Source organism: Theobroma cacao, chromosome 8 (genome assembly GCF_000208745.1).
Source record: "Theobroma cacao cultivar B97-61/B2 chromosome 8, Criollo_cocoa_genome_V2, whole genome shotgun sequence".
In the NCBI taxonomy this organism is placed as follows: domain Eukaryota; kingdom Viridiplantae; phylum Streptophyta; class Magnoliopsida; order Malvales; family Malvaceae; genus Theobroma; species Theobroma cacao.
The window spans coordinates 5454286-5476251 of NC_030857.1; the positions used below are offsets into that span (position 1 = coordinate 5454286).

Consider the following 21966-nt stretch of genomic DNA (forward strand, 5'->3'; position numbering starts at 1 on the left):
TTTGCAACCTACTGAAATAGCCTACTTTCCATTACTTGAAGTGGGCCTTGTTACCCCAGGTGTACTGGATAAGGCCAGAGCTGAGCTCATTAATGGCGCAAAAGATTGAAAGGAATAAAAGCGACATGGGCCAGAACACAACCCATTATAAAACCTACACTTAAAACCTACACTTATAAAACCTATAAAACCTACATTTTTTTTTGGTATTGTATTGGGAATTTAGTTTACCACTTATAAAACCTACACTTATTTTTCCACGAGGAACAAAATCCTCAAAAGTGTAGATACTCTATCCTAATATCTAACCTTTCTCTTATTCACGCACCGTTTTGTTCCTCAAGGATTTGCTTTTCAAAGGCATGGGGGAAAAACAGAAATATAATTAAACAAATTTTATGCAAAAGTTGATTCACAGGGGAAAGGATTTGTCACAGTTTGACACAAAGAATAAAGAGAGATAAGAATATTGGAGATGCAATGTGCTGCTTGTGTCTTCATTTTCTCATAGAAGAGAGGGAACAAAATTCAACCTAAAAGCTTTGCCTTTTAGTACATTGAGTTAAGAATAAAAAAATAAATAAAGAGTTTATTAACTGAAGCATGATTATGTTGGGGAGCTTGGGTGCTTGTGCTTCGCATAGTAGCAATAATTTGAACATTCAAAAAGAAAAGAAAAACAGAGAATTAGAAAGTGGGCAAGTGGTGTGGTGAGATGTGTGAGCCAAAGGATCACGCGTGCCGCCATCACCATCATGGGGATGCAATCAAAAGAAAGGTGCTGTTGGGAAACGCTTTACTTTAAAGAAAAGCCTTTGTTTGTGTAAGACAAAATCTTAAGAATTTGTGACCCCAGATGGATTCATTGAACAAGTTTTAGAATAGATTTCAACCGAAGAGACAAGTTCCCTTTGCCATATTCACCATGATTTGCTCAAAAACATAGTATAGTAGAAGACATCTATAATAAAGTAATACAAACGTCTTTGTCTGCATTTTGTAGAATGGCAATTAATGGCAATTGGTGCGAAGATACCAAGAAACAACCCCCCCTTGTGCCAAGCTCGTGACCCTCTGAGCCAATTTCGGGATTGAAACACTTTTCCAGGCATTAAAATATCCAGAAATTCACAAAATTCACTGTTCAGTAACTTGCCCCCCCTGTAACCACGGCAGTTTCGTGGAAGCAGCAAAGATGTTTTGAAAAAAAAAGTCTATGTTGTAGATGAAGATCATTGGTTGCCGACAGAACTAGATCCTGTGGATGTTATTTGGTGCTTCACACTGCATTTATCAGAACATCCATCTTCACCTACTTAATAGCTTGACCTTAAGGAGACTTTAAGACTACTTGATTTCAATAACGTTTCAAGCAATAGATAGATACATAGCTAGAACAATCTTCCACAGAATTTCAATTGATTTTATTACCCAAAGATGCAGTAGAGATGCTACAAAGAACACAAGGCCGCAAACAACAGCATCAGAGGAACCATCAAAACAAACCAAGTAACCAAATATTAATGGAGTAACGAACCAGAAGTAGTAACATGAATTACTAGTGCTAAAATCAGACATAAACAAAGCCATAGTATGCAAAATAGGTACATAAAATAGATAAAGACCATGACATTAATAGATACCAATTACAAAAGCTATGAGAACTTTTATGGACACTAACAAATTTCTCCGTTGGTCCCGCAAGACAAAAAACGAGCTGACCACCATGGAGAAGATCTCATAGTCTTATAAACATAAGGCTTACACAATTAAATACTTAAAACCCTACCCATCAACAGACGCATAATAACCTAAAGAACTGGCCACTGCAACTGCCAAAAACTTCATTGCAGTGAGCTTACAAAAGAAAAAAAAAAAGATACACAAAAATAAGAACCCCTAACACAAAAGGACTGTTACAGGAAATAAAGCACGGTTTTTTTTTTCTTTAAGCTTTTAGGATAGAATCCCAATCAATCTCATAAGAAGGGTATTTCGCCAACATAAAATTCTCCGAAGGAGAAACAACTTCCGGCCATGGCCGCTCGTTGAAATCCGAGAATGTAAGATCCGACAAGGGCGAAGATTCTGCTGACCCCTCACTCTCCGATAGAACCGGAGACACAGATGAGGAGGAGTTCTCCACCTTGACTGTCTTTTCCTCAGGCTCAGGCTCTGCCACGTGGATTTTGTTGTTCTTGCTCTTATTTGCAGCTGTCTCCTTTGACGATTTTTTCTTGTTTCCTTGCTTCTGATTTTGTTCCAAGCTCTCACAAATGGCTTGAAGCTTAGCATCGACAGAGGAATGTAAAGGCTTGTATTCACCGAAATCGCCTCCGATGTGGGAACCTTGGTGGCGAAGGTTAGGGAAGTTGAGTCTCGCAAAGTCACCTCTTAGTTTATAGGCTGCTTTGTCATAAGCCAAGGCTGCTTCCTCGGCTGTGTCAAAAGTGCCTAGCCAAAGACGTGTCCGGTTTTTAGGTAGCCGGATCTCAGCGACCCATTTTCCCCAGTGACGTTGCCTAACTCCTCTGTAAAGCTTGGTGGGTTTTGGTGGTGAACCCATTTGTTTCATTGGGATTGGCTTGGGGCTAAGAAAACTAAGCATATGGTTGTGATGGTGGTGGTTGTTTTGGGGTTGGGGATTTTGGTAAAGGTAGCTTGGTTGGCCGTTTTGGAGGTGGAATTGAACCTGGATCTGGTGGATCTGAGCTTGGGTTAAGTTGTTTAGCCCAATCGTTGAACCAGGTTGAGGTTGTTGTTGCTGCTGCTGGAGACCTGAAAATGGGTCAATTGTTGTGGAGTAACAACAAACATCTGGGTAAAAATTGGGTTGTGTTTGGGAAGAAGAGAAAGAGAGGTAAGAAGTAGAAGGAAGAGAAGTAGAAGGAAGAGAAGGAGAAGGAGAAGGAGAAGGTGAAGGTGAAGGTGAAGGTGAAGAAAAAGAAGAGTAAGAAGGAGAAGGACAAGAAGAGGAAGAGGAGGCAACACTTTTCATAAAAGGTTCAAGTGCTTCCATCAACTCTCCCCCATACAGATCTGACTGAACTGCTCTGCTACTATAGAAATCCATTGTAGCTTCCATCTCTTCAAACAAACAAAAAAAAAAGATTGAAACTTCGAAAGAAGATCAAAAAAAAAAAAAGCAACCTGTTTCTTACCAAAACTTAAGAACAGGTTTCACAACCAAAAGAAGGATTAAGGAGGTTTTTTTTTTAAATAGACAACCCCTTGAAATCCAAGATAAGCCTAAGAAAATCGAACTTGAGGGAACAAAAATAACCCTCTAAGCTGATTTTATCTACAGAAAAAAGAAATGGGAAAAAAATATAAAATTTAGCTTGGTGAAAGAGAAAAAGATAGCTACTTTATAATAACAAAATAAAAATCCTGGATCTCGATTCTGAAAACACCTGGCTTTTGAAGAAATCCTTGTCTAAGTTTGCTTTCTATGCAATGTTAAGTATTCAAAAACAAACCCAAAAATCAGATTTTTTTTCCAAAGACAGATGATTAACAGAAAGGGATTCAGAGAAGCGGGGTGTAACAGAAAAAGGGGGGGAAAGAATTTTAAAGGACAAAAACCAGAATCACTCAAACGTGTTTAGATCTCACAAAGAACTCTTTTCTTTCAGCTTTTAGTGTTTTCCTCTCAAGTTTTTTGGTGTGAAAGACTCTCAGCCTCACTTGGTTTTTTCCGTGTCGAGCTTCCTTCACTTTATATAGTACTCCAACTCCTTAATTAACTCTCCTAATCACTTCTGTTAATCATCATTAATCCTCTGTGTTAACCTCACATGTTTCTTTTTTAAACTTTTACGTCCCTCTCGGTTGTAGTCAGCTCTGCGCTCTCTGACGAAAGACTCATTCAATCAGTGGTCCGTAACCACTCATGTCATGACACGTACCCCAATCTTGTTTCTAGACCGACACCTGTCCGTTTACCTACCGTCACGTGTCGGTGGACACTCTCGTAGTTGTCACGGATATTTTGTCTTCAGAGGGTGTTGACCATTTCTTGCTTGCGTTCACACTTCGAGTTATTTTTCTCTTTTTTTGGGGTTTATTTATTTTTCTATGAAAAGAAAACCCTTAATAAAATAAAGAAGAAAATAAATCAATTAAAGTTTGATGTATTTAATTCATCAGATTAGGTTTGCACTTGAAGGAAAGGGCAGTTGATAAGTGGTTGTGACCCTTATTAATGCATCACCAAATTGGCTCCACTTTGGCTTTTTGACCAATTGAACAACATATCGTTTATTAGTAATAATTTCGTACAAGTCTAGTATGAAATATGAATAAATGATAACAAAAAAAAAATAATGCAATTCATATCATAATTAGTAAAAAAAATTATGGTACTTTGTGGCAAAAAAAATACCAATGGGGATGGTTATTAGTGGAGATACTATTATTTATAAAACATTTTTCATGTAATATAATTTGATCATAACAACACACCAAATTAAAAATATTTCTTATGCATGTTAATTATAGTTCCTACAATTTTGTTGATATGAATATATTTTATTTTAAAATAATTAATTAAATAATATTAATGTATCAAATTATAATATTTAACTATTTGAAAGTTAGGTTTTATTTATTTATTTATTTATTTATTTTGGGGCTATGGAGATGAGTAGGATAGGAAATGAGGCAATTTGAAAGATGGGAGGAGAGTGGGCACTCCATCATTAACTATCATTTAATGGATAGCTAAATCAAACGCCAACTTCCTTCCACGATCACCATGCTTTATCCTAATTAATTAATAATTATATGATACTCAAAACGTTCCAAAAAATAATTAATATGTAAATGAAGGTATGGTCCCATTGAAACGTACAAAAATTAGTAAACCACGCTTAAAGTATACAAGAATATGATGCCAAAGGAAATGACAGCCGTCGGATTAAGAATTAAAAACCTTGACGTCATCATTTTATATCTAACGGATAAGACCGTCCACTTGATGTCATTACTTAAAAAAAAAGGTCAAAACAGAGTGTCGCAAAAAAGGCTGGAAACGGACACTGCCAACGTGGCAGAATTTTTACGGGCTGCATTTTTTTGTTCTTCTTCTGAGACTTGACCGTGGTTAATTTGAGTTGAGCATGGTTGAGTTCACAGCTGAACAAGTCACGTGCGGAGGCTATGGGAACAGTCTGACAATCTCTACATTTGCGGCGGCAGTTACTGGAGAGTCCCAAACAAAGTCTTGATGTACTGTTGGAGTTTTTGACCCACGATCAGAGGTAGCGCGTGTTGTGCAAAGTAGATCTTAAGCCTTTCTGGTGGTGGTCGTAGGAGGATGTGACGTTCACGCTTTTGAAAACTCGCGGCTCTTAGAAATAAAGTAAGAGTATGATTTGGGGGCTGAAATCATTAATTACACTAGGGAGCGGGGAAAATCAAGAGGACGGAACCCTGGGCTGGGCAGACGTGTTGGTTAAGTTAGTTGACCCAACCGGAGGGTTTAGGAGTTCAGACAACCCTGTACTATAATCCTGGACCTTGTCTCGCGGGGAAACCCTCATGCAAACACCAACTCTCAAGCGAAGGCTCTGGCCAACCCGAAATTATCTTAATGGCTAAAAAGAGGTTCATTTGTTTGCTTGATTTATTCAATCATTTTCTTTAGACATACATATGCACATAAAATTTCAAGTTAGTCTCCTATTTTCGTTTTCAGTATATATTTAATGATTAAAATTTTAATTTTATCAAATAAATAATTAGTCATTTTTAATGTTAATTTAAAATTCAAAAGAATATAAAATCCAACGTTTGAATTAAATTTAATTAATTTAACACGGATACAAAGTGAATCAATTCTTACATTTCAAAGTGGTGCAATCCATTGTTCCTTAAGATAAAACTTAATAGGTAGTTTCAAGTCTACATTTTACATTGGGATCATGAGGTTTGCTCTTGAGGAAATATCAAATAAGTGTTCTCGTGATAAGATTATTGATGTTGTTGATGTAAGCTATGTAGCCGTGGGTAATACATGAATGATGAAACTTAAATAATAATAAAAAATATTTAATTAGTAATCATATATGAGCTTTAAAAAGAAAAATTGGGACAAAATTGGTGCTGAATCTCCATTGTTAATGCATTGAGAAGCACGACGTCCGCATAAAGAGCACGAAGATTGAGTTGATGAAGGAATCGTATTACTTGTATTATTAATTACAAATCTATGGGTAGACCAACCCCCATTCATTCTATGCATAGTCAATGCATTATTTGCAATTTATCTTAATTGCGGGTAAAACACTCCATCAATGCATCTACTCTCTTAATTTCAACTACCCTGTAGTTTCATCAATACCATGTTCTTTTCCCTTCGTCTGCCGTTGCATTTGGGCAATGCTACAGGCAAAAGTGTTCAACTTTTGAACTTTTAACTTCCATTCAAGGGATGAAACAATCTTGTCACCAAAATAATAACACCATACCATGGAAAGAAACATGGCATTTCTTGCTTGCTAGAATCATTGGTTTCTGTTGAAAGATCACACTTTCATTCATTATTTTTGTGATGGATTTGATTAATATGTAGATGGAAAATGAATTTGGTAAGTTGGCATCATCTAAAGCAAATAAGAAACTAATAAATTCGTGAACAAATTAAAGGGCTTTGATCATCTAGAAATATGTATAGTATAAAAACATGGAAAATGGTTTCTTCTTAATTAAAGTGGAATATATATCCTCATTATTGTTTAAATATATTGATCAATAATAGATTGAACTAATTGAAATTTGTCATGAATAAAATAGCTGTTGTTAGTACTTTTACAACCCATTAACACCTCATTTCCCATGATTGATTGCAACTCAGAACTCAATTTTCCACCCTTTAATTATTGAAAAGAGGGGGGCTAATCCAAGTCAAACCTATCCTGTTTAAGTACATTGCCCAATGCCTACTCAGGTCAATTTCTATCAAAATCGTAAGCTGTGCTGTGCTGTGCACTGTTTGTGTGTGTTGGCCTATCTCTTCATCAATGCATTAGCTTCCTCACTTACCTTTGTAGCCCCACATCTAAGAAAAAATGTGATTAAAGCCATCTAGCCGAACACACGTTTTGCAACAAACCATAAAGTCATTTTTATCATTTGGAGTTAGCAAACTCCTCTTACCTTTTGGGCATCAAAAGGGAAAAAGCAGAAAAAAAATCACATGAAAATTGAAAATGAAATTCAAACAATCACATATTTGACAAAATTTGCATTCCCAAGGAAAATCGGCACATAAAGTTTTCATGGTTGCTACGTGTTTCCAATGAGTACCATAGAATTTCGAAATAGGGTTGATGTCATTGCAAATACCACGTGTGTTTTAGTCGGTTAAGTTATGTTGGTGGGTAAGCTTTGTTTGTGATTATTAAGGAACAAGAGTGGTATTAAATGAATGAAAATTGTATTGTTTTTAATGTTTGTTTTAATTTATTTTTCTGTCTTATATGGAGATGCCCATGTTATTATTCAAATCAATCAATTGCACCACAAAGTGGTTCAATGAGTCTTATTATGAATGGAATTGGCCTTAGTCAATGTATGAATTTTGGTTTAGAAGAGATTGCATTGTATGCCTAGACGAAGAGAAATTGTATTTGGATATTTTCTTTTAAACAATTGGTTTTGTTAAGCAATAATTGTATGTATAGCTTTCTCTTTAGTTTTTTTCTTTAAACCCATATTCTATCCCATCCTTACTACTTAATTTTATGTCCTAGTGCAGTAACATCTCACTACAAAAAAATTAAAATTTAACTCAACTCAAGAAACTCAACTCATTCTATCTAAAATTGATCTCACCTATAACCTATAATATGGTAAATTAATTTAATACGAAAAAAGATTATAATTTGATATTAAAAGTGATTTGATATTTAATTTAATCCGATGCAAAGTAATTTGAAATCTCAAATGACTCGACATTTTGTAACTTTAACCAAAATGCATTAAAAAACTAGGTTAATCAAATCTATTTAAATGGTCCATAAATCAACTTTAAAAAGTAAATATAATTAAATGTAAATGCGAAAAGATATAAAATATTTAAAAATTTTCAGATATATGCGGATCCAAAGTATTTATTTAAAAGAAAGTAAATGTATAAAAATAAGTGAAAGAGAGGCAATTAAATTTTACTGTAGTGATTCAACTTTATGTAAAAAAGTATACATGTACAGTTTTTATGTTTTGTTTTAATCATATAATAAATTTAAATTTTGGTTTTGGTTTTATTTTATATTTGGGTAACCAATTTAATTTTGTGATTAACTCTTATAACATAAAATCTATTTTATTATTATATGTAAGTTAAAAAAATTGATGTTATATATATATATATATGATAATTTTATATTTTTTTAATTGAGAGAAAAAAAATTCGAATCTTACTCTTTAAGTAAGAGGATCGTGTATTAATTAATAAGTCAAATGCTTGAGTGTAATTTTAGATTTTTTAGTTGTGTTTTTATAAATATTATATATATTAAAAAAATTGGCATGTGAGGTATCCTGAACCCCATTTGGTCTAACTCAAAATAATACAAAATCTATAATATTTTGATAATTGAGCAACTCGTATCCGAAACAGTTTTTTTTTTTTTTTTTTTTGCATCAACCTGAAACAGTTTATGATCCCATAAAACTTGTAATTCCAAATAATTCGATCTTAAATTGACTCAACTCACATAATGCCACCTATAATTATCTATATTATATCTAAAAAGTAAAGAGGTTGAAATACATTTTGATCAATGAAATATGAATTTTTACTCATTTTAATTATTTTTATTATAAATATTAATAAGATTTATTTAATTTGTAAATAAAAATTCTAATTGCAGCCAATGCCTATCATTAAAGATATTTTAATTATAAATATTAATAAAATTCGTTTGATTAGTAAATAAGAATTTTAATTATATCAAATGACTATCATTAAAAATATTTTTTATTATAAACATAAACAAGGTTTATCTAATTTGTGAATAAGAATTCTAATTGGATTGAATAACTTTCAGTAAAAAAATTTACTTAATTGTAATATCATTTTATAATTTGTAACATAATATCACAGAATTTTAATTATTTATATTTTAAATTACACACTTCAAAAAATTTTATATTTTATATAAATAAAAACTAAATATCCACTTATAACACATATGATGACAAACATTAGTAATAACTATGAATCAAATTAAGGGTCTCAAAACTCTACATAGTAAATGCTAAGTTCAATGTAGAAGGGGGACCTTTTCTTGTATAATTTAAGAAAAGGATGACTTTTCCCAATGGAAGCTTCTCACTAGATGGATTGACCTTTGAGTCTGGCAGTGTTGTAGAGGTGGGCTACCTTATTCTAGCATCGTATAATTCTATATTCTTGTGTTCCTTGTCTATGCTCTCAAACCTGCAAATTTGCATGTAAAGTAAAATAAACCCCTCTTTGAATAAAGTTACTTCACTGTAACCTCTTCCTCCTTTCTGAATCTTTTAATTGACATAATTTTGTAAGCTTATGCTACTCCAGATTCTAGAGTGCGAACAACCATATGAATTTGTGCTAGCATCTTTTAGCAAAATCTAGAAAATAATCAATTTGACACGTGCTTAGAATAAAGATTTAAAAGCAGCAGAACCGACCCTGATATCATCAAGTATTTGGCTCCAAAGTGTCATGTCCCAGTGTTGATCATGCAGTGCAAAAACAAGAACAAGAAAGAAAAGGTCAAACACAAGAAGAAATTAGCTGGAACACAGTCAGTTACACTCCGAGAAAATGGTACAAGTGGACAGAAGAAGAAAAAGAGAAATGAGCGTAAAGAGGAAGGAAGCCAAGCTGTGGGTGGAACGTTGACGAGGTCCATAGAAACCCAAAAACAGACACGTTTTAAACGCGGTTTGAACTGAATGATGAGGCGGCCGTTTTTCAGTCAATCAGGCAACCCCTGGAGTGTTGCCAAGTGTGGTTCGATCCGTGGTGGATGGTGCTTTAGTTAGAGCAATGGTTTGGTTGGTTGGTTGGTTTGTGGAATGGAGGCCAATCTCCCACTAGTACGTATGCAGTGACAGTATCTGCAATTATCACCCTTTTATGAGTAGTCGTAGAGTAGACCATCATCAAATAATGTGACTCTGAGTCTGATATAAGGTAGCGCCATGTGTGTCTGCACGTGAACTAGGAGTGATCACCTGTAACAGCTTACGACTTCGAAGTGAGGGGTGATCCAAGGAGGATATAGGGTTGGCTTTGAATGTAAATTAAACAACTCATCAACTGGCTTTTTGAGCTGTTTGGAATTATGACCTGTTTTCGATTTTTGATTTATTTTCTTAACACATCAATTCATTGTTTCTTTTTTTTTTTCAATTTTGATTTATTGTTTGAATTCAACGTGAAGTGTTGTTGAAGAATTTGATTAAAAGTTAAATTTTGAATTGTAAAAGATATCAAGAAATTTAAAATGACGTTTTGGTATCAAAATTGAATAAAATCATCTTTAAAAAAAAATCTTGAATTGTTTCATTGAAATTTAAATTCAAAATAAATATTAATAAACAAGTTTAAATGTCAAAACTTAAAATTCCACAAAACACTTGCACTTACATGAATGAGTTGAATCGGGAATATTGTATGAGACTTAGATTAGCTGAACTAATTTACAACTTTAAATACAATGCAATGGACTAATAATCAGATATATACTTGTTTGCCTTAGGCATATAATGGAGTTTTTCATGTAGTTCCTGGTTCAAAACTAGTTGGAGATTTATAAGAAGAAGAAAGGCGAGAACTCAGCCCTCAATAGTACTTAGACGAGAATGAAGATGCGTGCAAGAATCTGAAAAATTATATATTAATAAACGTGAAACCTACATATCTCCTTTTCCCAGATCATATTGTTGATTTCATTTTCTTAAACAAATTAAGAAAGAAGAGACAGCTACTGGCTCCAAGGTGGTAGCAGTAGTTAGGTCAGAATCGAGGGAGCAATGGGGCTGCCTGCCTGGACCCTCAACACAAAAGGTTTTTGTTGAAGGGTCAAACTTCAAACTGGTGATTAAAACATTTGTGAAAAGCCTTCCTTCGTGTTCATAAAATGCTGAGGTGAGAAAGACAAGAAAGCAGTCAAGCAGCTCTTTCATGAATTATGTGTTTTTTCCTTAAAAAACGTTTGCCTAAGAATTTCTGGAAGACAGCGAATTCTTGTCATTTTCATTAGAATTTCATGTCACTATAGGCTAGATTTTTCAACTGATTTGGTGGGGGATTTCCAAAATTCAACTTTCTCACGACATTGCACATGGCACAACGCCCAATTTACTACAACTTCCTTACGCTTTCACAAAGGGCAAAGATTATTTTTCCCTGTGAAACAGGCATTTGAAGGAGAACCTCCTAGTTATTGAAGTTGATACATCAACTAATATTGTTTCTTCTTGTTCTGTCAAAATCTTTGGTGGGGAATACAATATCCTTACTTCGAAATAAACTCTAGTTGAAACTATCTCGGGAGGAAAATTCAATAAAATATATGGGTTTTTTTCTAAGAAACTTGGCCTGCATGAAGTTCTCGGCTACATTTTCATCTTATTGAATTGGCACAGGTAAAAGCAATTTTGGAAACAGTTGCATGGAAGTGGAGGGATGTGGGCTTACTGTCCCCTGAGGATTAGAACTGAGCCAATCCAATCAGCCATGCCCATAGAGTGGCCCGATCTTCTCATTCCCAAAACTAGATTGATCTCATTTGTCCTTCTACACCCATTCCCAAGACCCTAAAACGTTTTCTGTGAACAATTCGTGTTGTATGATTTCTGGATTAGATAGGTTGATATTACCTACGAAGTAATTCAGATTGCTCTTGGAAAATTCATATTCTGTTTAGGTCCAGGTTCTTAAGCTATATTGAAACTTGTCCTGTTTTGTTTTCATTGACGAAAACATAGTAAAAGATGATATTAGAAATGTTCAAACTACAAAGTTTTCCTTTGGTTCCCGACCATGTTGGAGGGCTGATTTATTAGGTTTACGAAGGTCAATCTTTTGAGATCCTTTTCAAGTTTCAAGCGGGACACTTCCATGCGGTCTAATCTTACCAGGCGGCCAATTGCCCTACAAATAAAAAAAACAGTTGTCAAAGTAAATACTTAAGAAAATTAAGGTTTTCATCTCTTTTTCCATGGGAAATGGAGTTGCAACTTGAGCGGGAGCCAATTTGTACTTTGGTTTTATATTTGTCTACGTCAACCGATCAAATAATAATATGAGCATTGTTCAACTTGGATTGTCAAACTGATTAATAGAAAGTATATATATATTGGTTAGAGGGTTCTTTAATCCATCTTAAAAATTGTGATGGTATGTTCTTTTCATTTCACTATTCTGGAAAACTTAATTTGAACGAAAATCAAAAGCTTTTTCTTTCCCCTTTTTTATCAGATATACCCAACCGTGGCGGATGATCTAATACCTAATACCTAGTACTAGTAGCTCCAGGGCAAGTTGCAAGCTAAAGTCGAAAGTCGTACTATCTTTAAAGTGGTAATTAAATCAGCAATGATTTGGGCTTATAACGTACCATAAAAGTTAAATCTTAATCTTGTCATTTTCGTCAAGTTGCAACCCGTGATAGTGGGCTAAATTAATGTGTTTCGAGCCAATATTGGGATAAGGTTTTCCATCCAGGCTCTTAGGATAAATAATGTCTATTTGATTTGAGTGAGTAAAGCGATACCTCCACCAATTCTTTTTTGAACCCTAAGGCAGGTAGCCTTTAGTTGATAAGCATGAATTGACAAATATCAAGCGCTGGTACAGTTGGATATGAAGGGTGAAACAAAAGTGGAAACGTTCAATTATCTAATCCATGCACGAAAAAGAAAAGACCATGACCCACTCTATTGTTGATTATGAGAATTATCTAGTTTAATTCCAGCCAAGATCGTCAATTTCAAGGTTTTTGTTTGATACTGAGAAGCGTTAAATACAAAAATAAAAATAACAAAACAGCTGTTGTTGGAATTCATGTCCTAGTCTTGACAACAATAATGTTTAATGTTTCAGAACAGTTGTAGGAATCTAAACCTTTAAACTAGTCAAGAGGGGCATCAAGAAAAATGGATGAATAACACGGACCTAGGTCTATATCAAAGGGAGCGCTCTTCAGACATGAAACAGTGCAACAAGCAATACGGCTAAGGTTGTAAGATCACAGATAGATTTCCTTTGACAAAAGTCTTTGTTAATCCTACTAGGAAGTGTGTACCATATCATCAAGAATTTCGTCGACAAATTACAACTTGCCGACAGCATCCGTCACCTCCAACTTCCTGCACGAGGGATAGGACTTTGTCCTGGCCTTTACCATCCTCAACAAGGTGCGGGCTCCATTTGTTGCTATACCGCAAAACTTTTTTTTTTTCTTGTACCATAAGATATGGATGATCAAACAATGAAAAGCAGATTTAAATACTGGATTAACGCAAATCTTGAGCTGCCGGTACGCAGCTGCGGGATAAAGTGTGTATGGGTCATTTTCAGGACAGTTTTCCAGTCTGAGGCCCCAGGTGACGCAGATGGCATCAAAACATTAACTTTTGGTCAAAAAATTGGAACCCAGTTTTAACACGACACTGTGACAGATACCTAACATTTTGTAGCCGTCCTGTTCCGCTCCCGATTGCCCTTTGTGGATGGTTTTTAACTTGAAAACGTGTTTGCTTTTGTCGCCCCAGGGAACTGATGTTGAACTCTATCAGTATGTGTTCTTTACTACACAAGAGGAAGACGTATAGAATAATAGAACTAAAATCCATTAGCTTTAGGCTTGTGTACCGAAATGAGAAATCTAGCTTTAGTCTTCCTCTCAAGTCAAAAATCCCTGCTACGCAACCCAAACTTCACTCTGGTACTAAGGTTTGTGTTTATTCCATTGAATGGTTGCCTTCGTAATTTGGACTTTTATAAACTACATTCCCGTATTCACACCCGGCCATTGAATGACTGCACTAGACGCAAGTTGACAAAACAATCAGAACATTAAAGTCCGCTTGTTTTAATAAAATATAAATTTAATAAATATTAATATTTAATTATAAATTATTTATTATTATCATAATTTAAAAAATATTTTTTAATAAAATTATTTATATAATTTAAATTTTTACTTATGAGTTGAATAAATTTTACTAATAATTATAATAAAAAATATTTCAATGATCGTGAATACACATTTATTAATATAAATTTAAATCTCACTAATAGTTAGAATAAAATATGTTTAAAAAATAATCATTTACTAAATATACATTCATAAATATAAACTTTTAATGTTTTATCTAATTAATAAATACTTATATTTTTATAATATTATGTTAAAAATTAATAAGATAAAAATTTTTTAAAATGTATATATATGATTAAATATTTTGAAAAATACTAATATTAATTTTATTCATTTTTTTATTTTTAATATCAAATTAATGAAAATCAAATATTATTATTATTTTACAATAACTCTTATATACATTTAAATAACTCCAATTGGTAAAAAATAATTTTCATCAAATAATTCAAACAACAAAAAAATATTTAATTTTCTTGTAAAATAATTAAAAAAAATTTCTCCAACCCAAATCTTTTTGAATTTGCAAAGCAAGATAAGAGCTAGAACCGGTAGTAGACGTGCTTTTAACAAAAGAATTTGAAACTTACAAAGTCTTTCACATATACATACGACCACCAACAGCTTTACAAAAACAAAAATTTTCATTCATTTCTGCCAGTAAAAAAATTCACCATCACAGAAACAAGTCACTGCCAAGTGCCAATTCAGACCAACTCTGCTCCTCTGGCCATAAAACTAGAACCCAAAATTATCCAGGAACTTTTGAAACGGCCCCTTAAATATATTAATCCAATCCTGTGCTAAATATTCACAATAATCTGCCTCTGATAGATATCGGCCGACTTGCATTCTACAAGATGGAGTCCAAATAATGAGTATATCGCCTGCGATTGAACTCTAACAAGCTGCCATAAGTCCGATCCGCAACCCCAACAAAGAGAGCTTCTGTATCTGGGCTAAAGGATATTCCAGCTATCTCACCAAAAAGGTCAATTTCTTGGCAATTTACATACCCAGACTCCGCGTCAAAAACATGGACGAAATCTGCTGGCTCGGCCATGCCCAAAAACCGACCATCTGATGTGAATTTGACAGCTCTAATTGCTCCCATTCTTCCCTTCAACACAGCAAGGGACTTGGATAGGTTTCTTATGTCCCACAATCTGCAGGTAGTGTCCTGATTCCCAGTAGCCAGAATGTGCCCATCTGGGTGCCAAGCTGAAGCAAAAGAGTAGTCCAAATGCCCTTTTAGACAGCTAGTGACCTGCATTGTACCAAAAAATTAGACATACGAAGAATTAAAACCTCAAATGCACCAAATATGTACAGTCCCAGCAAGACTAACATACTTTGCCAGACTGAGCATCTGCAATCAGGCACTCCACACTATCTCCAAGGACTGCAAGCAACTTGCCATCTGGACTCACAGAGGTATTCTAGACAGAACACAAAACCATACAGGTAATAAGTACATTAAAAAAAATATTGACAAATTGAAATCTAAAGCACGGTTCTGAAGAGCAACACTTACATTTACAGACCAGTCGAACGAGAAGCAGTTAAGGCTAGCAAAAGTTTCAGCATCAAAAATTCTGATTTGAGCATCATTATTTGCAGCCATAACTCTCATTGCACCACTGCAGATACAAAAGATTTTAGTTGCTTGCCTTTCAAAAAGTTATCAAAGTTGTCCATATTATCCTGTAAGAGAATCAATATTTCTCACCTAGGATTCCGGTACACATCCACTGCATTGGTGATTGCATTATCATCAGTAGTTAATTTTGTGCAGAATGCTACCCCTGGTTGATATAAATACTGACCAAGCAAAAGAATAAACTCAAAAACATTAGCCAAATTGCAAATAAAATATCAAATCAATAAACATCTGTCAGACCAAACACATACCTTGCAAATAAGCTCCCCTTGAAAACCGCCTGCCACCATTAAATTCTCTTTAACTGCCATAGTGCTAATCTGCACTCTAGAGAGTTGCTGAGACAGCAATCCAGGACGTTTCTACAAAGATACCAAGAGAAGGAATTTTACTCGAGACCTCTTTGAAGTAAGTTAACAGCAGAAGTCGAATTTAATTGTGGCCATCCTTACTAACCAGGCTGGGAACAATTGGCTTAGCCACATTCAGCACTTCTTTGCCTTTGTGTAGCAGTGATGACCAATGCATTACTGAGTAATTTTGCATGAGGTACACATCATGCTTTGATGTAGCCCACAACAGATTTCTCAGCTACAAAGAAAAATAAATTAGATTCATAACCATAAACTAATAACAACATTCTGCCATATATAAAAGCAGATCAAAATTTATATCATCCATCACCTAGAATGCACTTTGAAACTAAAGTCATAAAAGTAAATCAAAATGCATGTCTGTTAGAGTGCAATTGTGGAAGACCATATGACCACATAATCCTTTTGCCTACAAAAATAGGGATAGCAATTAACTACAGACTCACAAATAGCTTCACAACTCAATAGGATGACTAAAACTACTGTCTTCTAACATCATTTATATAAAAGTACAACTCAACACAATATCATGCTCAAGATTATGCTTAGTGCAAATGGGTAGCAAATAAGAGAGACAAACCACCATTGACTTTCTTTTGCAGATCATTGATTTTGAAAATAGTTACCAATAAAATATTAATTAGCCCATAATTACAGTTCACACCCATAAAACCCATAAATGCACCCAAATGATTTTTGATAAGAGACAAGCTCAATTTCATCACATGCAAAAGAAAACACTACAAATGCATATGTCAAATAACCCTTCATTGACCTTATGTAACCCCCTACAAAATTCAAGCCCCAATTTACTTTTGCTCAAAATACCCACTATGGAAATAATAAAGAGAAAAGGAAAAAGTACTCACAAATGGTGGCTAATGCATGAAAAAGTTGCCAGATGAAACAAAAATGATAAAACACAGGTAATTACGTGACAATTAACAAAGCATAATTCATAAAAGATTATCAGAGTTCAGTATGTGAACTGGTTAGGACCCACCCTATTTAGCTATAATAGTATTGACTCAACACAATTAAATGCTGATGATCACTTGGAATCAGGGGACCTGCACAAACCACCATTGACTTTTTGTGCAACTCAAGGAGCATAATGCAGAAAGATCATCATGCAGTAAAGGATGGCAAAATATTTATGACTCACCCTATCTAACCTATAGAAGTAGGACTCAACACAATGGCAAGCAAGGATGATAACACCATAAGTTCACTTGGATCACAAGCAAAACAAAACAGTACAAATGCATATGCTGCAAAATAAAAAAGGCAAAGGGAAAAAGTATTCCCGGAAAGTGGCTAATGCATGAAACTTTGCCACATGAAATGAAAATGATAAAAGATAAGAAATTAAGTGATTATTACTAGAATGACACAGCAGAATGCATGAAAGATTATCACACACTTCAATATGGTGAACTGGTTAGGACCCACCCTATTTAGGTATAAAAGGGTTGACTCAACACAATGAAAAGCTCACGATCTCTTGGAAGTAATGACTAGTGGACCTGCACAAACCACCATTGATTTTTGTGGCACTCAAGAGCATAACACAGAAAGATCATCACACAGTTAAAAACTTGGAACTATTTATATGGACTAATTACTATGAAGCATGATGCATAGAAATTATCACACAAGTAAGGATGGCGGACCCAACCTTAACAGCTCATATGACATAAAACTACCCAGCATCTATTCAAGAAGTAAATCAACGAGGTTAGGACATTGTTTACAAATGCACCTACAACTCCAGACCTCTATCAAAGAAAAGGGGTAGGAAAAATGATATGGAAGCATAAACCAACAATGAAAAACCTAAATGGCACCATTCATAGATCTACACAGATCCGATAAACACATTTACCCTCCAACTGAAGTTCAAAAGCCAATTGGCTAAGACAAATACACAGCTCATTCACAACAACGGAAACTGAAATATGGAATTTGGCACCAATTAAGACTTTCCTCTAACTTGATAACAGAAAGAAATATGCAAAAATAAAATTGAGAAAGGAAACTGGTTCCCCAACCAGTAATCAATTTCAGCATGCACATGAAGGAGATCATCCAAGAATAATATGGGACATTAATCAGATAATGCAAATTGGATTACTCATGCAGATAGTATCTCAAAAGCATGTAATAATGCAGATGGTCCCTCAAATGTAAATTGAAAAATGCAGATGGTCCCTCAAAAGCAATAATAAACTAACACATTCTGATAACCATGAGTGCATCTAGTAATTTAAAAATACTCTTAGCAATGATAAAATGCAAAGTGTTAATTGGCCTTCAAGTGCAGGACACATTGCTCTACTCAAATTACAGAAACCACTACACAGGCCTCTCAAATGCTCAAACATTTTTCCCATCATACCATATAACAATGCATCTTTATCGCGCCAGCTGCTCAGAAATTACTCCCAACTTGCTTTAAAGGCTGAAATAAGAGAGAAATAGCATTCCTAAATGCCACAGAGGTTAATTACATAAAATTAACAGGTAACAAATATATTCCTAACCCACAAATTACAGGAACAATAAAATGGTAAATCATATATCTAAATGCAAGGATCAAATAGTAGCCCCTAGAAATGAGAATGAATCTGAAGTAAAGGAAAATTAAATGGTCAAGACATAGATTACTAACAACTATGATAAAGCTGTCTTAGCACCTTGATTAGATCAGTGGAGTTAAATGTAAAGTCTGTGGCAACTCTACACCCATGGCTCGTATAGTGTCAGAAAAGACTACATCTAGGGAATAGTTCAAAGTTTAATCATCAACATCATAAGCTTCACAATGGCAGCTAGATGCTGTAGCAGTTTCGTGTGCAAGCACATGTATATAAGCAGAAGTATGGGGTGTGGGAGTGTGTGATTGTGCCTTCAAAGTGTTTGAATCTGTGAATGTTTGTCAAAAACTACAAATGTAACGTTCTAACTATAAATTTCAACAAAATTTCAAAAAACCCAAGTCATACCACAGCCATGAAGCATCAATACCCGTACCTCTGCATATATTGCTTTTAAATTTTTACAATTTGTATAACTGTTAGCATGTGAAAGTAAAAATAAAGCATCCTTCACAAATCTGCACAAAAAGGATTCATGTGAATACAAACCCCATCTTGGTTCCTTAAGTGGGGTACATTAAATATTTCAAACTAACAGAAGAACAAGAAAAAGTTGACAAAAAAACTCTTAAGTCAAACTGGAATTAAAATATGGCCTCACTCAACCCTAATTAATCTCAGGAACTTAGCATGCTTAGATTAGCTGCTGTAAGTTAACTACAAAGCCATATAATTTACATTTATCACAAAAAGAGAAAAAGCTACTGAAGCCTATGGTCTAACAAAGCAGATGTAAACTCCATACCTTCCAATGAATGGTTCAGGCAGAGAGCCATAATCAAATAATAACATGGATAAAATGTAATAATATGACAACAAGACCTGCAAAACTATGAGACTAGTGATATGCACATAATTTAAGTTCAAACCTGCAAAGGATAACTACGTGAATTAACAAGACCAAAATTAAGAGGATGCAAAACTATATGGAAAACTTGATGGTGGGAAGCAGTGCTGAATATAAAAACTAACAAATAAATTAAAATTTAAAGACTCCAAGATAGCACCTCTTATAAACTGCAGATAATTATGTGCAGAATGAATTTAAAATTCATATGCATTCAAAACATTGAACATGCCGAACCATGACATTTTAAAAATCAACCAAATTGTGCTTAGACGGACTTGTCATAAAAGATGAAGAGTTGAAACCTCCACTCAAATAAATGCAATGCGATGCCTTAAAATGGGAACGAAATTGCAAACAACCGGTAGATCAACACTAGAATTAAAAGTAAGGAGCAAATTCTCTACCTGGAAGTGCACAATTGTCGATTTGACAAGCCTTGTGTTAAACTGAAAGTCATAAAAGGCCTTTCCCTTCTCTACTTGCAAGCATTCCTGTCAACAGGATATGCGTATTTAGCAAAAAATTTTTTGGAAACGACTCCGTAGGTATATGGGCAATTCAGGGCTAAAACATCCTTACAGTTTATGGAAATTAGAATTAACGGATGAAAAAAAAAAGCTTTAGATTTAGCAAGAAATACAGAAACTAACCTTTTCCATCTCTTCACGAGAACCAGAGAGGTTCTCGTAGTTCTTGTACTGTCTCAATCTCGTCTCGCGATACTTATCTCTAGTGAAGTTAAGCCTCTCCCAAGGAATTCCTTGTATATCTTTTCCATTTCTTGCTTCCATAGCTGATGTATCAGTTTTCGGCTTACTCTGTTTCCAAATAACAGCAAACATGGGAAAAAAAAGAGAAGTTAACTACAGATTCTAGAATCCAAATCGTGAGAATCAAGCATAATCGTGAAAGACTATAAAAACATACTGATTCCAAATCGTCTTCAACGTCGGAGTCAAAGGAGTCCAAATCGGCGGTGTCTCTCTGAGGCTCAGGTTCGGCGAAGGGATTGTCGTGCTCGAAATCATCGACGTCGTAGTAGTCATCAACAACGTATTCGAGATCGTCGTTTTGAAAGTGTTCCATTTTTCTACAGTCGGGGAACAGGTTACAAGCAATTTTAGTAAAAAAAAGAAAAAACAAAACAGAGCCTTAAACTCCTATATCACTTACCATCAATCCAAACAAAAAAAAAAAAAACATAAGAAACAGTTGTTGAATGAGGAAATTGAGAAGAGAATTTTACAAAGCAACATAACTTTTTCCTTATAAAAAAACTAAAATATTAATAGCTAATTGAGTTAAGTATGAAGGCAAAATGCTACGAAAACAACAAAAGAGAACGGAAAGCGCAAAATCAACGTAAACAAACAATCCTCGGAGAAAGAAAATTAAAAAAAGAAAAGAAATAAGGAGCCATAAAATGGTTCATTTATGGCCTGCAAAAACCATTCAAAAATATAAAGAAAAAATGGCAAAGAAGAAAATGCGAATAAAGAGAAAAATTACCTCCAAAGAGTGGTAGACGGTAGATCACGAAGGCACAAAGAGGTTTAAAAGCAAAAAGAAAGGGAAGAACAGAGAAAACAAGCGCAAAATAACGGGAATCTAAACGGTTTACCGGGAAACAATCAGAGAGAGAAAAAGAAAATCCGAAACAGTTCAACGGCCAAGATTACAGTTACAACTCGAGCAGTGGAGAAGCTGAAAGAGGTTCGTTTAAAATGCTATAGACAATTAAGCAAAACAACAGAGGAAAAAACAGGAAAACGAAGAAGAAAGTTTTATAGAGGCTTTTGCTAAAACAGCAATGAAGCCCTTCCCCATCGCGCTACTTATAGCGGGGGAGTGTGAGAGTGGACCCAAGAGTGAGGGGCCCAACTGTAAAAAAAAAAAAAATTAAATAAAGGAATCGGTGTGCTTTTGTAGGGTCCACTCTCAACCGTCAGGTTTAAAACAGGTGGATCACTGCCGTGGTAGAAAGGTACAAATGAATTAAGCTGTAATTAGCATGAATTTAGGGCCTTGTTTTTTACGGGAATAGATCTTTGATGCCCTCTCTGTCTGGCCTTTTCCGGATACTCGAGTTCTCTCTTTTTACCCTGTTTTGACTTTCCCAAACTACCCCTTTAAGTTTCGTGTAATCTTTTCCTAGATTTTATATTTTCCACTTTACCAAAATAAGTGAATGAATCCAGGGACGTGATTGGTGACTTATTGTTAATTTCCATGCGTAAAATTGCCACTTAAATGAGGAAGCACC

The 21966-nt window shown here is 34.6% G+C and overlaps 2 protein-coding genes across 2 annotated transcripts; both read right to left on the bottom strand.

The window, feature by feature from the left end:
• LOC18592186 (ethylene-responsive transcription factor RAP2-4) lies at nt 1604-3690 on the bottom strand. The gene has a single exon (XM_018125842.1). It carries the CDS (start codon nt 3083-3085, stop codon nt 1949-1951), a length of 1137 nt encoding a protein of 378 aa, XP_017981331.1. The 5' UTR covers nt 3086-3690; the 3' UTR covers nt 1604-1948.
• LOC18592188 (uncharacterized WD repeat-containing protein C2A9.03) lies at nt 15016-21512 on the bottom strand. The gene is made up of 10 exons (XM_007018760.2): nt 21213-21512; nt 20631-20793; nt 20354-20521; nt 20108-20194; nt 16279-16413; nt 16074-16184; nt 15892-15983; nt 15697-15802; nt 15515-15601; nt 15016-15429 (listed from the first exon to the last, which is right to left on the bottom strand). The coding sequence occupies exons 2-10, from the start codon at nt 20787-20789 to the stop codon at nt 15016-15018; spliced, it is 1359 nt and encodes a 452-aa protein (XP_007018822.1). The 5' UTR covers nt 20790-20793; nt 21213-21512.

Coding starts and splice junctions, on each gene's coding strand:
- LOC18592186 (XM_018125842.1), bottom strand. CDS start 3,085: ATGGAAGCTACAATGGATTTCTATAGTAGCAGAGCAGTTCAGTCAGAT.
- LOC18592188 (XM_007018760.2), bottom strand. CDS start 20,789: ATGGAACACTTTCAAAACGACGATCTCGAATACGTTGTTGATGACTAC. Junction 20,195..20,353: donor CTCGTGAAGAGATGGAAAAG/GTTAGTTTCTGT, acceptor TCCTGTTGACAG/GAATGCTTGCAAGTAGAGAA. Junction 15,430..15,514: donor CAGATGCTCAGTCTGGCAAA/GTATGTTAGTCT, acceptor GGTACAATGCAG/GTCACTAGCTGTCTAAAAGG.